Source organism: Phyllostomus discolor, chromosome 2 (genome assembly GCF_004126475.2).
Source record: "Phyllostomus discolor isolate MPI-MPIP mPhyDis1 chromosome 2, mPhyDis1.pri.v3, whole genome shotgun sequence".
In the NCBI taxonomy this organism is placed as follows: Eukaryota; Metazoa; Chordata; class Mammalia; order Chiroptera; family Phyllostomidae; genus Phyllostomus; species Phyllostomus discolor.
This window is the reverse complement of record NC_040904.2, coordinates 152381581-152396365: the sequence shown is the minus strand read 5'-3', so window position 1 is coordinate 152396365 and position 14785 is coordinate 152381581. Positions and strand designations below refer to the sequence as shown.

Genomic DNA, 14785 nt, shown 5'->3' with positions numbered 1-14785 from the left:
TTTTATTCTAGGAGACTTGTATTGTCGGTTCCAAACCCTGGTAACATGCGTATCGAAGAATTGTTTTATTTTCACGGATTATCTTGGTTTCTCTCGCTCTCATTTTTGCACTACGGTTACTTACATTTTTTTTTCTTCTCGCTTGCTGTCCTCGATCTTAGTGGTTGTATTTTTATGTGCGTTTTAAAAAAAAGAACATACAGCCTTCTAGTAAGATTGTGGCTGAAAAGCTTTTTATTTATTTATTTTATGAACAGTACGATTTAACACCTGAGAACTTGTCCATACTTTCTCTACCAGGAAGAAATTGTCTTCGTTCTGTGACTTCAAAGACAAGTGATTTTACCAACGTTGGTATCTGGGAAATTTTTTTACCATTGCATTTGAAACTGGTGGTACTAGGGATTTTAGTGTTATGACTTTCTGGAGGGGACATGTCTGTTTTGGGTATTTTGGTATTTTAGATTTGTGTAGTTCTAGGGCCAAAATTATTGGGGAAAATAAAAGATTTTGGAGTTCTTTTTTGAAAGGATTAGAATGTTATTATATTTGGAGCTTTGCTTGCTCCCAACATAAGCCTTTGAAGTTTAAATAAACATTTGAACAGAACATACATATGACTAACTCTAACTAGTAGAGTGTATGGTGTGATTTTCCCCTCATCCATTTCTGCCAATTTGGCTCATGCTGTAAAAGTACTGAATTTCATTTTGATTGTGATCAATTTCAGTCTAAAGATACCGTATAATAGTACAATTCTGTTCACCTAGACTTGTGCATGGGTAGTATGTTTAGAATAAAGAAATCAAATCTTGTGATAATATGTGATTATTTACTGAAGCTTGGCAAAAATATACACGTGTTTGGGGTTTTTGTTTTTTAAACTATATGAGTATGCAAGAAATAGGGCTCTGATGTTAAGTTGTAGTCAGTGTTGGACTTACTATCAGTTGGGACTGGAATAAATCAAAGCATTGCTTGGAAGATTCTAAAAGTATAATATTGAAATATTTCTAATAGTTGGTGGGTATTACAGAAGATACTTTTGGGTAGAAGGTATGTTTAGGAACAATAGGTGGCTTCCCAGTAAGTTGGCATCATTCAGAATTTTTATTTACTCTATTTTAAAGACTTGTGATATGCTCAAGCCATTCAGTTGACAGACAAGTCTTTGGAACTAAAGCACTGTATGTATTAAATTACTGACATTTAGAGATTAATTAAAATAGTGAGCATTTGAAGTCAAGTATTTTGAAGATTTTTCTGTATATTTTTAGTACAGGTATTTACTTGAATACATGTTTTCTATTTTAAAGTGATGCTTTCTAATTTCTCATTAGAAATGTATTTACTTATATATTTTGATGTAAATACCATTGTTTTTTCTGCTACATGTTTTAAAATACCTAGTGCCAGGAGGATGCTGAGGACAAAGCTAATTAACATAGTGTCGAACATGCAAACCACTCTACCTTATGCTAAGGGAAAAAAATACATTTAAAAGTAAGAAAAAAATGTATTCTCCTGGTAGACGCCAAACAGGAAATCGACTAGTTTCAAGATACGGGTTCTAGTCATGTAGAATTTTTTTGTTGTAAAATATCTGTGAGATCTTGGGCAGGCTGCTTAATTTGGGGTTACATTTTCACTGAAGAGACTTAAACATGGGTGATCACAAAAAGTCCCTTACTGGCCCAAAATTTCAGGTCTCTGGATAACTCCATTGTCCATTAATGCAAAGAAGGTAAAGAAATGGGTGAGTGTTTCAAAGTTTTGAAAAGTCAGCATTTTAAAAGAATTGTTTTATAGGATTTAAACCTTAAAACTCAATTTATTGGAGGGGCGAACGAATGCTTTTTCTTTTGTGTTTAATATTCTATATTCTTTGAAGGTGGGATGTATTCAATATATTAAATTTAGTGCCAGCAGGTAGGTGATTCACTAGGTACCCAGATGAAAACTTCAGTGTGTGTGAATCATGTAAATGCTCCACTTGTGAATAATAACATTGAAGACTCAGTGGGTTGTGGTAACAAAGTTCTGCTTTTACTTTTCATACCTCATCACCAACTGAAGTATTCCAAGGAATCAAGAGCTAAAAAGAAAAAAATCACCATTCTTTTATTTCCCTGTACATAATAGTTAATGGATAGTGTGAACTTAAAACATTTGATCCTATTTATCTTTAAGTGGTTACTACCAATCTCCAGTACAGCTGAGGAAACTGAAATGGTGATGTTAAGTATTGAATACTCGCCTAAAGTCAGTCTGATGGGAGATCTGGGCTTTCCAGATCGCCTCAGAGCATGAACTCTTAACTACCATACTATGCACTTCTCCAGGGTTTTGACTAGGGGACATTAAGAGTAAGAACTTAATTTCAGTTCCTTCGACTTACGGAATATTTTGTGCTGGAAGATGCATTTAATTCCCTAAGAGGGACTACAAAAAGTTGAAGATCTAGTGCTTGCCCTCAGCAATGTCTACATGCTTGTTGAGTGGTTAAGGCACTATTGTAAAAACAGAAGCAACCCATGGCAATACATAGTTGTCTGGTTGAAGTGGCAGAGAAGATGAAAATGAGATTTGTGTCTGTGGAGTATCTGAGCTAGATTCTTTAAATTCTAGGTAGAGAAGCAATGTGAAAACACACTATACAAAATTTCATTGGGGGAGGGGGAGTAGATAATCTTGATTGTGGCTGGGTGTGAGTATTCTGGAAACTCTTTGAGGGTAGGAACCTTGTCTTACTGAACTGAATCCTTCACTCTATTTAGTGCCTTGAACATATGGGATCTCAATGGATGCTTGTTTTAGTTGAATTGGATTTTAGTTCCAGAGTTAAGAAAAAAGCGTCTAAGGATTTGGGAAGTTTCTTCCATAAGCCAGTGTAAAATCTACCAATCTATTTTTTAAAATACCATTTGATACAAACTAAAATAATTCACTGCATTATAGAATTTCCTCATTTGATACTGGTTTGTGTTACCCAACTTAGGTATTTAGGGAGTCATTTTCTCTTGAAAGCTGCTTAAAATGTTAATAAAAATCTCAGTCCTGTTAAATGGAATAATGGGTTTTCAGAGCTGGAAGGGACATTAGAGGTCTTATAGCTGAAAGCACTGTGGGGGCATTTACCACAATGTAACAGTAAATACTAAGTGAAGTTATCTGGTTTGCTTGTGCTTGGAAAAAAACTAGGTTTAATCAAAAGAAGTAGATTTGTAAAGATTAAGAAGGTGACTTTTGGACATTTTAAAGTACTTTGCAGGTTAATGAAAGTAAGTTACTTAGTTTCATTTAAGTGATTTCTCTTGAACTGATGACACTTGATTATCGTCAGTGATTACAGTTCACCACTGAAAAGGAGGAGAAAGGGACCTCATTGAGGAAACTGGAAAGAAGAAAGATAACTAAAAATTACTTTTGTACACATGAACAATATAGTAAGACTGTCCCAAGTTAATTTCATAACTAGAATAAATGAGAAAAAGTGAGATAGCCATGTTTTGTACACAAGATCTTTTAAAGATAATTCATTCACTGGGTGATGTAATTGGCCCATATCATTTAGAAACAAGGGTAAAATTGTGTTTATATATGAGGGGATGGGTGGTGAGAGTTACTCATTGTGCAGGATAGTATATTTATTTCTGCCATGACTTATGCTTCTCTACATTGGATTTACTGAAGGTGAGTAAGTTTTCCCCTTAAGAAATTTCAGTCCTGTAGAATAAGCCAGGTGTGTAAGTTATACACTATGACTGTCTTGTTCATAACTGTGTTTGCAGAGTCTGGCACAGTTCCTAATAGTACCCCAAAATATTTGTTCAACTAATGAATGAGTGGCACTGCCTCTAAGTTATATCCACATGGGACTCCTATAGGATTCTGAGAGTTAACATCTTATGTTCCCCTCTTCTACCTTAAATTAAGCCTTTTTAAATCTTATTTTATCTTGTTACATTACTTCCCAGTTGGAACACCTTGATGGCACCCTTTTACTTACCTTCTCTTCTTTGGTCCCATAAGTATTTCTCAAATTAGTCTCACCATCTTAGACTTTTTAATCCAATCTGTTGGTAACTCTTCCATTAGAATTTTCTTCCTCAGAGTCACCGTTGATCCTTGCCTTCCCCACTAATTCCCATTGACTACATGAGAAACTCGAAACTTCTTAGCTGTTGCCCTCCTAAACTCACTGAAATTACTCTCCCCCGAATCCCTAACAATCTTCATGTAACTAATTTAGTGGGTCTTTGTCTATTTGATATATAAGCAGCTTTCAGTCACTCAGAGAGGGAGGAAGTTTCGTATTTTATGTTGTTAAGTGAACTTGGCTGATACGGTTGTTCTGTGTGGTTGTTTATATCTAGGAAACAATATGCTTTCGTTGTAAACATCAGATCAGTTTGGAATAACATTGTGGTTTAGCTATGGGCCTCAAATCAGTTTCTGGGCTTAAGGGACTGCTGTTTTTTTCTTTCTCAGTATTCACTTTTGGCCAAAGGCAGATGAATTTGGGCCGCAGGACATTAATTCATGATGTTCAGATCTTTACTATTGCTGGTATTTTGTTGTTTAAGGTCAAAGGAGTGGCCATTCAGTGTATTTTGTAGTTGAACATAGCTTATTAACCTTTTCTCCTTTTGTAAGATAAGTGGTTGGACTATCTGATGTCAGAATGGTTGTTCAATAACATTAAGACTGGACAGGATACATACTCATCTCTAACGTCTGAGACCTGTGGTTTTCCTCCTTCGTTGTCCATTTCCTAACTGATCTCTTACCATTGCCGTATCTAATCCATTTCAGAGACCTATTAATTTTACCTTGTAAATCTCTGAGTTGGCTCTCAAAGTTGCCAAGAATATTCAGTTAGCGATGCTGAACCATTAGGGTTAGGTTCCTATGGGCAAGTTACAGAGTTTTCATCAGTTACTCAGTTTGTAAATTTGTCTTATGTGTTTTTCTGTATCAAACCGCCCATCTAATATATGTTTATTCATTAACTTTGAACTGAAGGCCAATAGCACTGTAACTCATACCTGAAAAAATATTATCTGACACATGTATTTTTTTTTGGAAAACACATCACAGTTTTCTTGTACTTAGGAACACTAGACAGCTCATTTGCACTACGCTTAGGGGTCATTTTAAATGGCAAAATTACTACAAAATTGCACACATATATAAAATGTGGCACTAAGTAGACTGAGGAGAGGATACAGTGGTGCCTCTTTATCCGTGGTTTTGCTTTCTGCTCTTTCACTTACCCATAGTCAACTATGGTCCAAAAATGTTTAATGGAAAATTTCAGAAATAAGTAGTTAATAAGTTTTAAATTGAGCACTGTGTTGAACTCTCTCGCCATCCCATTCTGTCCCACCTGGGACATGAATCGTCTCTGTTCAGTATACCCACGCTCCCCTCTTGGTTATCAGGACTTGCCACTGAACTGCTCCTTAGTCTTTTACTCTGAGGTACTATAATCCTTACCAGCACCACCCACACAAAAATAAACAATTAAAAATTCCAAACCAGGTTTCCCAACTCAAACCCTTATTAATCCCTTGAGACCCAAGCTAAGCATCAGTTCTTTGGTGTGATCATTGCCAAATACCCTTGAGTATTGTGTTTACAAATTTGTAAGATTGAAGTTTGTCCATTTACCTATCTGTCTGCCATATAGATGAAAAAGTTAAAAAAAGGGACTGAGTCTGTGTTTATCATCTCAGCCATTACACACCATACCTAAAGAGTAAATGCTCCGGAGATAGTTTGCCAGTTTTTTAAATCTGCCATGGACAGCTTTCAGAAATGTCAATGTCCTTATAAGAAGATTCATAGTGCAATTTCTTTTATATCAAATCAACAGAAGGAGGAAATTCTCAGACTTTTCTGGTGTTTAGGATCATTAAAAAGTAACATTTAATTTAATTTTTTAATGTGTATTGGAATTTTTATATTACTATTTAATCCCCTTAAACCCCTCTCCCCTCATACTATATCAGTCTAGTTTTTCTGGATTGCTAATCTTGCTGGTGCTCATTTTAATTAAAAAAATTTTTTTTAACCCTTAGTTGATTTTTTAAAAAGATTTTATTGATTTATTTTTAGAGAGGGAAGGAAGGGAGGGAGGGAGAGAGAGAGAGGGAGAGAGAGAGGGAGAGAGAGAGAGAGGGAGAGAGAGAGAAAGAAACAGTGTGCAGTTACTGGGGGTCATGGCCTGCAACCCAGGCATGCGCCCTGACTGGGAATCGAACCTGCGACACTTTGGTTCGCAGCCCGCGCTCAATCCACTGAGCTACGCCGGCCAGGGCTCATTAATTGATTTTTGAAAATCAGTAGACTTATTAGAAAATAAGTTCTCTGAGGTCAGGAACCAAAGATTATCTTTTATGTATTCTTTGCCTGTAGGCATATGATCATAATAGGCAGTGAGTGAATGAATGAATCTGTGTGCTAGTACTATAGAATCACGTCAGAACCATAAAACAACAATTTTTTACATTGGGATTATCTGCTTTTTTACTGCAATCCATGTTTTTCTTTACAAGATGATTAGCATTTCAGGGATTCTTAGAGACACTAACTACTATGGTGGTTGAATTTTTCTAAGTAAAATTGTTTAATGTTTTATGTGTAGAAGTGCCTACATTCATGTGCTAACTTAGTTTTATTTTACTTTCCAGAATATTCTGTGGTTTTAATTTACTTTTGTCATGTAAAGTGGGGAGGCCTTCTGATTAGGAGAACTATGTCATTTTTAAAAAGTACATGCTTAATTTACCTTGTATTATCCCAACTTGAACATAAATTTTTCTTTATAAGCAGTTTTACAAAATTTGGTAAGAATTTTGCTTGCATGTAGTTTAAAACTTCTGTGAAATTGGTATTAAATGAACATACTAAACACTGGAATTCTTAACATATGCTTATAAGTAATGAGTTGCTAATTAATAAGGTATTTGCCAAATCCTTGCCACATAGTTTATGGCCTGCATTGCCAGGCTATCTGTATAGCTGTTTATCATTTCAGCCCTAATAGTTGTATTTTAATTGATTTAAAACATGGATGCTGACATTACTGCATGTAACAACTGAATTTTTGCTCAAACTAGACCTGGTTTAAATAAAAGAAAAAGGCATTATTGTTACTTTGCTGTGTATAATGCTCACCCATGTTTTGGGCTCAAACTTTCAGGAAAAAAATCTTTCATTTTAATTTTTAATTCAGTTTTCTATTTACTTATATTTAGAAGCAAACTGATTTGTCATATTCCAGGGTATTGTTTTGCATACAGGTATCATTATTGCTTTTTATATTTTAGAGTTACACTTTTAACATATAAGCATAAATAAAAGAAAAACATTTATGTAGATACAGAATTAGTACTGCCCATGTATAATACACATTCTTACTTTTTCCTCAAAAATTTAGGCAAAAAAATGCACATAATACAGTGTAAAATATGCTAAGTAGTTATTTCAGTTATGTTATTTTGATAGGTAGAAGGTAGCCAGGAATGATGGGAAAATTTTATTTGTCCTTTAAACAGATTTAGGTTTTTATTTCAGTGTGACTATCTAATATTCTGACAAATTACTTTTAAAACAACAAATTGTCTGGTGAGGTATAAAGAAAAAGTCTGCAAGTCTGTTTACCTTATTTTTATCTTCTATTCAAGCTTTTATTTAAAATCAAGGCTAGAGAGTTAATCACTTGGGTTTTTTGTCAGGCTGTTTCAGTATTAAACCTTCCTTTGGCAGTGGTTATTAAGGGGAAGGGTTTGGATGTCACGTGGAACAACTTTCTAGAATCACCTCATTGTCATTTTGAAAAAACCTCTGATACCTAGTGGTGGGAATTTGGATGGAGGTGAGAATTTGTATCTTGGAAATTTCCTAGTAAGTTATGATATGTGACCTCAATCCAACACAGTATTACTTAAGAACGTATTCATAATGTTTGTATTTAAGGGCTTCTTAGGTAAAATTTAAAGAAAAAGTTAAGAGGAGCTTTTCGTCCCCTAAGTGCAGTGATGCAATTAATTAGAGTGAAAGATCAGACACATGTAGGTCCTGTTATTAAATATGAAATCAAGACAAATCTGGGGAAGGTAATTTTGGATAATTATACCTTATTTAAATTATTAACAAATTTTAATTTTTGATAGGTTTATGGCTACAAATGATTTGATGACAGAACTGCAGAAAGACTCCATCAAGTTGGATGATGATAGTGAAAGGAAAGTAGTGAAAATGATTTTGAAATTACTGGAAGATAAAAATGGAGAGGTACAGAATTTAGCTGTCAAATGGTAAGTTATGGTTTTTATTGTTTTTGTTTTTTGTTTTTACTCTTTTTACTATGCCCTCCACCACATTTCTGAAATACTGTAATAATCGGTAAGTTATCTTAGTCTTGTACTGTGTCTTTCTGGAGTAGGTGACTAGTGAAAGTTTAGTGTTTTTACTTGGTACATATATTTCTTTATAGTTGCTATATTGACTAAATGTAGCCTTTTATGTATTTTACTTAAAGAAGTACATATAGGAAACTCCAGAAAGAGTGGTTCTCTCACTTGTTTGACCTAGTTGCATCTATTTAATTTATACTGACCAAATATTGGAAATCCTTAACAATTTATGCAGTAAGTTATTAGTAAGTATAATGTTTAGTTTCATATAAAAATTAAATGATGGAATTTTATGTCAATTTGTATGTCATTTGATGCAATTTAATTAAATAAAGCACTGCCTCATTACTCCTTTATTGGATTTTCTTATAAAGGTTTTACATTTGTTTTGAGCTAAGCCTTTACATACTTGCTGTAAGAGCAGACAAAAATGTGAGAAATCATTGTTCAGTAAAGAATTTCTAGACATGCAGTATAACTTTATTTTATATTGATACATGTTTAACTTGGGACATTTGCAAGCTTAAAATAAACTGGGTCTTTAAAAATGATGAGTTGCAGAATAATACAAATGAGCTTGTAATTTTACTTTGTTATTTTTCATCTTTTAATTATTTTGCCATGTGCTTAATAAACTTTTGTTCAAAATATATGATGAACATTTAGCATATATGAACTTGTCAGCCTTTAAGTACAATGAGAAAAAGTAGTCTTTGTTCCATATTGAGAGTTGAGTAGGTCTTAATCACATGAGTATGAATCTTAACTCATAGGAACCTGAGCTTTTGATCTTTTGATCTTTCATACTTAAAATTAATGGGTTGGGGGAAATGACATGTTCAAGAAAATAAATGCATTTAGATATAAACAAAAGTAATAAATTAGGAGATGAAACTCAAGAGAAAATCCCAGTAGAGAGTTAAAAAGTAGCCTTATCAAGAAATTGGGAAAATTGTCAAAGAACTGATCATCCAAAAGAAACTCAAGTCCAGAAATCTTTCACACGCTCTTTGAAACTTCAATTTATAATTCCAGTACACATAGTTCTCCTAGTACTATTCCAGAATGTGAAGTATGAAAACCTTCCAGTCTTTTATTTAAACTAAGTACTGATAACAAATCCCTACTAAAGATAACACTGTAAAAGAAAATTACAGACCAGTTTCATTTAAAGTTCAAAGTAAAATTAAACAATATGTTAAGTGTAACATGCCATGATCAAGTGGCGTTCATCCCAAGAATATAGGGCAGTTCAATATTATGTACTGTATTAGTACATTTATTTCATCATGTTAATAGGTCAGAGGAAGGAAAAAATTGTCTGGTTAGTTGATGAGGCACTGTAAGATTCCATCTTGATTTTGATTAAACCAAAAACCCCCAACACTTAAGGCTACTTTGGATAATTAGAGGAATGAAGGAAGCACCTTCCAAAGACCAGAATCATATATAACGTGTCACGACGGGAAAGAACAGGTCAGGGATGCTTTATCTCACTACAGAGAATTTATCACTGGTTTGAAGTAAAACATTTAATAATGTGGAATGGATAGTACCTTTTTAACATTAAAGTTCATAACCACAACTCAAATATCAATAAATTACCAGATACCTTCATACAGAAGTCAGGAACAAGGCAAAGATGTGTCTCTGTCCCTGCTACATTTAAGACAAAGGAGAAAAATTAGACATGAAAGAATTGGTAAAGGTACATGGGAAAAATTAATCAGGAAAAAATTTAAACGATAAGAATTCAGTGAGATGACAGGATGTAAAATTTATGAAGAAAAAACAGTAGCTTTCATACAAGCAAATAATAACCAGTTGGGAGATGTAAAAAATGTCCATTTTTTACAGCAATGGGAAGACAAAATGCCTGGGGATAAGTTTAACAAAATGTTAACAGTGGTGACCTTGAGTGAGGGTATTGTAATGATACAAGAGAAACTTATAATTTTAGCTTTTTCAAAACTTATATGAAAGAAAACTTAAAAGTACTCCTAAGGGATAACAAAAATGTACTTAGAACAAATGGAAAGATATCCCATGGTCTTGGATTAGGATATAACTCAGTTTTTCCAGGTTAATTTAATGCTGACCTAATGACACAATTCAGTGATTTTTTTTCCTGCAAGCTTAAGTAATTTTGGTGGGAAGGAGAAGGGGGTGGTAGGGTGTTTCAAAGTATAACAGTTTGCCCTTTCCTGTGCACTTTAAAGGTTGATGCAGTGCCTTAAGAGGCTAGCACAGAAGGGAAGAGTAAGTCTCCATAAAACCCAGAGAAGAGATAGTAAAACCCCTTCTTTGGATGCTGTCTGGAGTCATAGCTGAAAAAAAAGGTATAGCAATTGCTGCAGTTGGGGTGAGAGCAGGGGTGTTGATTAGCTTTACTAGATAGGAAAACATACTCTTTGTGTCTGTAATCAAAACAGTGAGAAAGGGAGGCGTTAATAGACCAGTGAAGTAGAATAGAATGATAAGTACATGATGAAGGTGGCATTACTGGTGAAAAGTTGCACCTTTTTTCCAAAGACTGGATAACCATTTTAAAAAAGATAAAATCGTATTCTTACCTCACATACAGTATCCCTACTTGAGGTCACCATTGTTTTGTTTATCTTAAATTAGTTTTGCTTGTTACACAACTTCATTTAAATGGAGTCATATAGTATGTGCACATTTGTTTCTGGCTTTTTTCACTCTCATAACGTCTGTGAGATTTATCTGTGTTGGGTATATTAGGGTATCATAAGTCTAGTACTCATTAATAGTTCATTGATAATACAGTCTGTTACATACTTGGTTTCTTGCTAAGGTTTGGCTATTGTTAATGAAGATAAAATGAACATTATTGTATGAGTCCTTTTTAATTAGTACGTTTGTCTCTATTTCTTATGGATAAATACTAAGAATGAAATTGCTGTTGTCCATTTAGATTTATTAAGAGACTGACACATTGTTTCCCAAAATATTTGTACCATTTTACATGAAAGTGCCAGTTGCTCCACATTTTCGTCAACACTTGGTTGTGTGTCACTCTTTAATTTTAGCCATTCTAGTAGGTGTGCAGTTGTAGTTTTAATTTATATTTGCCTGATAATTAATGATGTCCAGTGTTAATGATGTCCAGTGTTGTTTTGTGTTACTGGCCATTTGTTTATTTTTGTGGACTCTTCCCAGTTTTTAAACATGAGGTTGTCTTTATTATCAAATTGTAAGTATTTTTCACCCTGGCTGGTGTGGCTCTGGATTGAGTGCCAGCCTGTGAAGCAGAGTTGCTGGTTCAATTCCTAGTTAGGGCACATGCCTGGGCTGCAGGCCAGGTCTCCAGTTGGGGGTTCACAAGAGGCAACCACAGATTGATGTTTCTTTCCCTCTCTTTCTCCCTTCCCTTCTGTCTAAAAATAAATAAAATAACGTCTTTTTAAAAATTGTAAGTATTTTTCATATATTCTGGGTATAAGTCCTTTGACACTTTTATTTTTTGTAAATATTTTCTCCCAGTTTGACGAACTTAAGGTTTTAATATTAGTTTTAAATTTATTTTACGATTAATTTCAACTTTTTTTATTTAAAGATTTTGTTTTTAGAGAGGTGAAGGGAGGCAGAGAGGGAGAGAAACATTAATGTGTGGTTGCCTTTTGCTTACCCCCTACTGGGGACTTGGCCCCGTAGCTCTGGCATGTGCCCTAGACTGGGAATTGAACCAACAACCCTTTGGTTCACAAGCCACACTCAATCCACTGAGCTACACCAGCCAGGGCCATTTTTTCCTTTCTTAATACACCAAAGTGTTGTGTAACTTCTTCCATCTTCAATATTAAAATGGCTGCACAAAAAATATTCAGTTTTGTTGAGTTTTTTTTTTTAATGCACGCTGATATGACAGCTGTCATAGCACAGACTTAAGATCGTTTCAAATGAAGTTAAAGACAACTAAGCACTAGTAGAGCCATCGTATAAGAAACTAAATGTACTTTTTGGCTAACCCAATATTTCTAGGCTCTATTCTGTTCCATTGATCTATTTGTCTATTCTAATGCCAGTATAACACTTTTATTGGTGTAGCTGAGGCTTTTTCAGCCTTGGCCTATTGACTTTTGGGTCAGATAAAATACTTTGTTGTTAGGAATTATCTTGTGCATTCTGTATATTTTAGGATGTTTAGCAGCAATTTGGCCTATAACCCACTATTTGCCATCAGCATTCCTTCTTCCCTCAATAGTGATGACAGCCAAAATTGTCCCTAGTCCTGGCCGGTGTGGCTCTGTCGGTTGGAGCGTCATCCCGTAAACCAAAAGGTCACTGGTCTGATTCCCAGTCAGGGTACATGCCTGGGTTGCAGATTCATTTCCTGGTTGGGGTGTGTACAGGAGGCAATTTATCATTGCTTCTCTCAACTCCCGTCTTCTGCCTTTGTAATAAAAAATAATAATAATAAATGTCTCTAGACATTACCAGATATCTACTGGAGGGTAAAAATGCTCTTGGTTGAGAAAGGCTGGAGTAGATCTATAGAAGTAAGGTAGTACACGTTTCCTAGCTTCATTCTTTCTTTCCCAAGAATATTTTGATTTTTTAGGTTGTGTTTCCATGTAAATTGTAGAACTGATTTGTCCATTTCTATTTTTTTTTTTTTTTATAAATAAGCTTGCTCAAATTTTGATTGAGACTGTGTTGAAGCTGTGGAAATACTTGAAGATAATCACCATCTTAACAAGAATGAGTTTTTTAATGCAGTATCTCATACTTTTTTTGTTGAGTTTTCGGGATTGTGTACCTAAGTAATTGTCATCAGTGAATATCCCCCTCTTTTAATCCTAATTTTGGTAATTGGTGTTTTCTCTTTTTCCCCTTTAATTCCACTAATGAGGGATTTACTAACTTTATTACTCTTATCAAAGAACTGATTTAATGGTTTGTTAATGTTCTCTATTATTTGTTGCTTATTTTGTTGATTTCTTATTATTACTTTCCTTCTACTCACCTTTTCTAAATCTCAACTTTAAAGGCATATTTTTTTCTCTATAATTCTTGAGGAATTTTCATTATCATTCAATTTGAAATGTTTTTATCTTCATTATGATTTTTCTTTGATCCATGGATTATTTAGAAGCAATTTTTAATGTTTGAGGTTATCTAGGTGTTTACTTTTATTTTTACTGGTTCCTAGTTTAATTCCATTATGGACAGAGAACAGTACTCTTTCATATTTCAGGGTGGTTTTGTTTGTTTGGTATTGGCTTGTTTGTTTTGTCTGCTTACTGAGATTTGTTTTATGGTTCACCATATGGTAGGTCTTGGTTACTGTTCTGTGTACACTGGGAAAAAAGTGTACTCTGCAGTAGTTGAGCACAATGTTTTAGAAATGTTAGCTACCCATATTTTTTCGGACCATAAGACTCACTGAGGTTTCAGAGGAAAATAGGAAAAAAATTTGAAGCAAAAAATGTAAAATATTTAATAACATAAATAACATAATATTTCACCAATGTAAATGTAAATAGAACTCAGCAGCAGCATTAACAACCATTATTCCTCCCAAATTGGCGGGGGGGAAGCAGTGGGGGGGGTGTCTTACAGTCTGTCAGTATGTCAGACAAAAGACAGTATGTCAAGGTATTTGATAGTGTTCTTCAGATTTATATCCTTAGTGATTTTTTCTTTTGTTGATATTAAATACCAAAAGGAGTGTTAACATTTCTAGCTATAATTTTCAGTTTATCTATTTTTCCCTTTAATGTCGATTTTGTTCACGTACTTTAAAGTTGTATAACTGGGTATATACACCTTTATAATAATCTTTCTTTCTGTAAAGATTTTATTGATTTTTAGAGAAAGAGGAAGGGAGGGAGAAAGAGAGGGAGAGAAACATCAATCAGTTGCCAGTTCGATGCCCCCAACTCCAACTGAGGACCTGGCCCTCAACCCAGGCCACTGGGAATCGAACTGTGACCTTTTGGTTTGCAGGACAATGCCCAATCCACTGAGCCACACCAGTCAGGGCTGTAATTATGTCTTTCTGATGTTTGACCTTTTTTGTGAGTATAAAATATTGTGAGTAAAAACTTTGTGAGTATCTTTAAATATACCATACCTTGAAATATATTTTTGCTTATGTTAATACAGCCTCTCCAACATTTTTAAGATTAATGTTTGTATAGTATATCTCTTTATATCACTGTAATTTTTTTTTAAGATTTTATTTATCTATTTTAGAGAGGGAAGGGGGGGAGAGAGAGAGAGAGAGAGAGAGAGAGGGAGAGAGAGAGAGAGAGAGAGGGATTGAGAGAGAGAGGGATTGAGAGAGAGAGGGATTGAGAGAGAGAGGGAGAGACATACACGTCAGTGTGCAGTTGCTG

General features: G+C 34.4%; 1 protein-coding gene and 1 non-coding gene across 2 annotated transcripts in view; both read left to right on the top strand.

Annotated features, from left to right (window-relative positions):
• Positions 1–14785, top strand: part of CAND1 (cullin associated and neddylation dissociated 1) — a 47649-nt gene that overhangs the window by 2334 nt on the left and 30530 nt on the right. Inside the window, exon 2 of the mRNA XM_028532077.2 lies at positions 8181–8324. Within this exon, the coding sequence (XP_028387878.1) occupies positions 8181–8324 (144 nt within the window). The remainder of the gene's footprint in view (positions 1–8180; positions 8325–14785) is intronic.
• LOC114514281 lies at positions 10630–10752 on the top strand. The gene has a single exon (XR_003686002.1). It is a non-coding gene; the product is annotated as a small nucleolar RNA SNORA26 (small nucleolar RNA).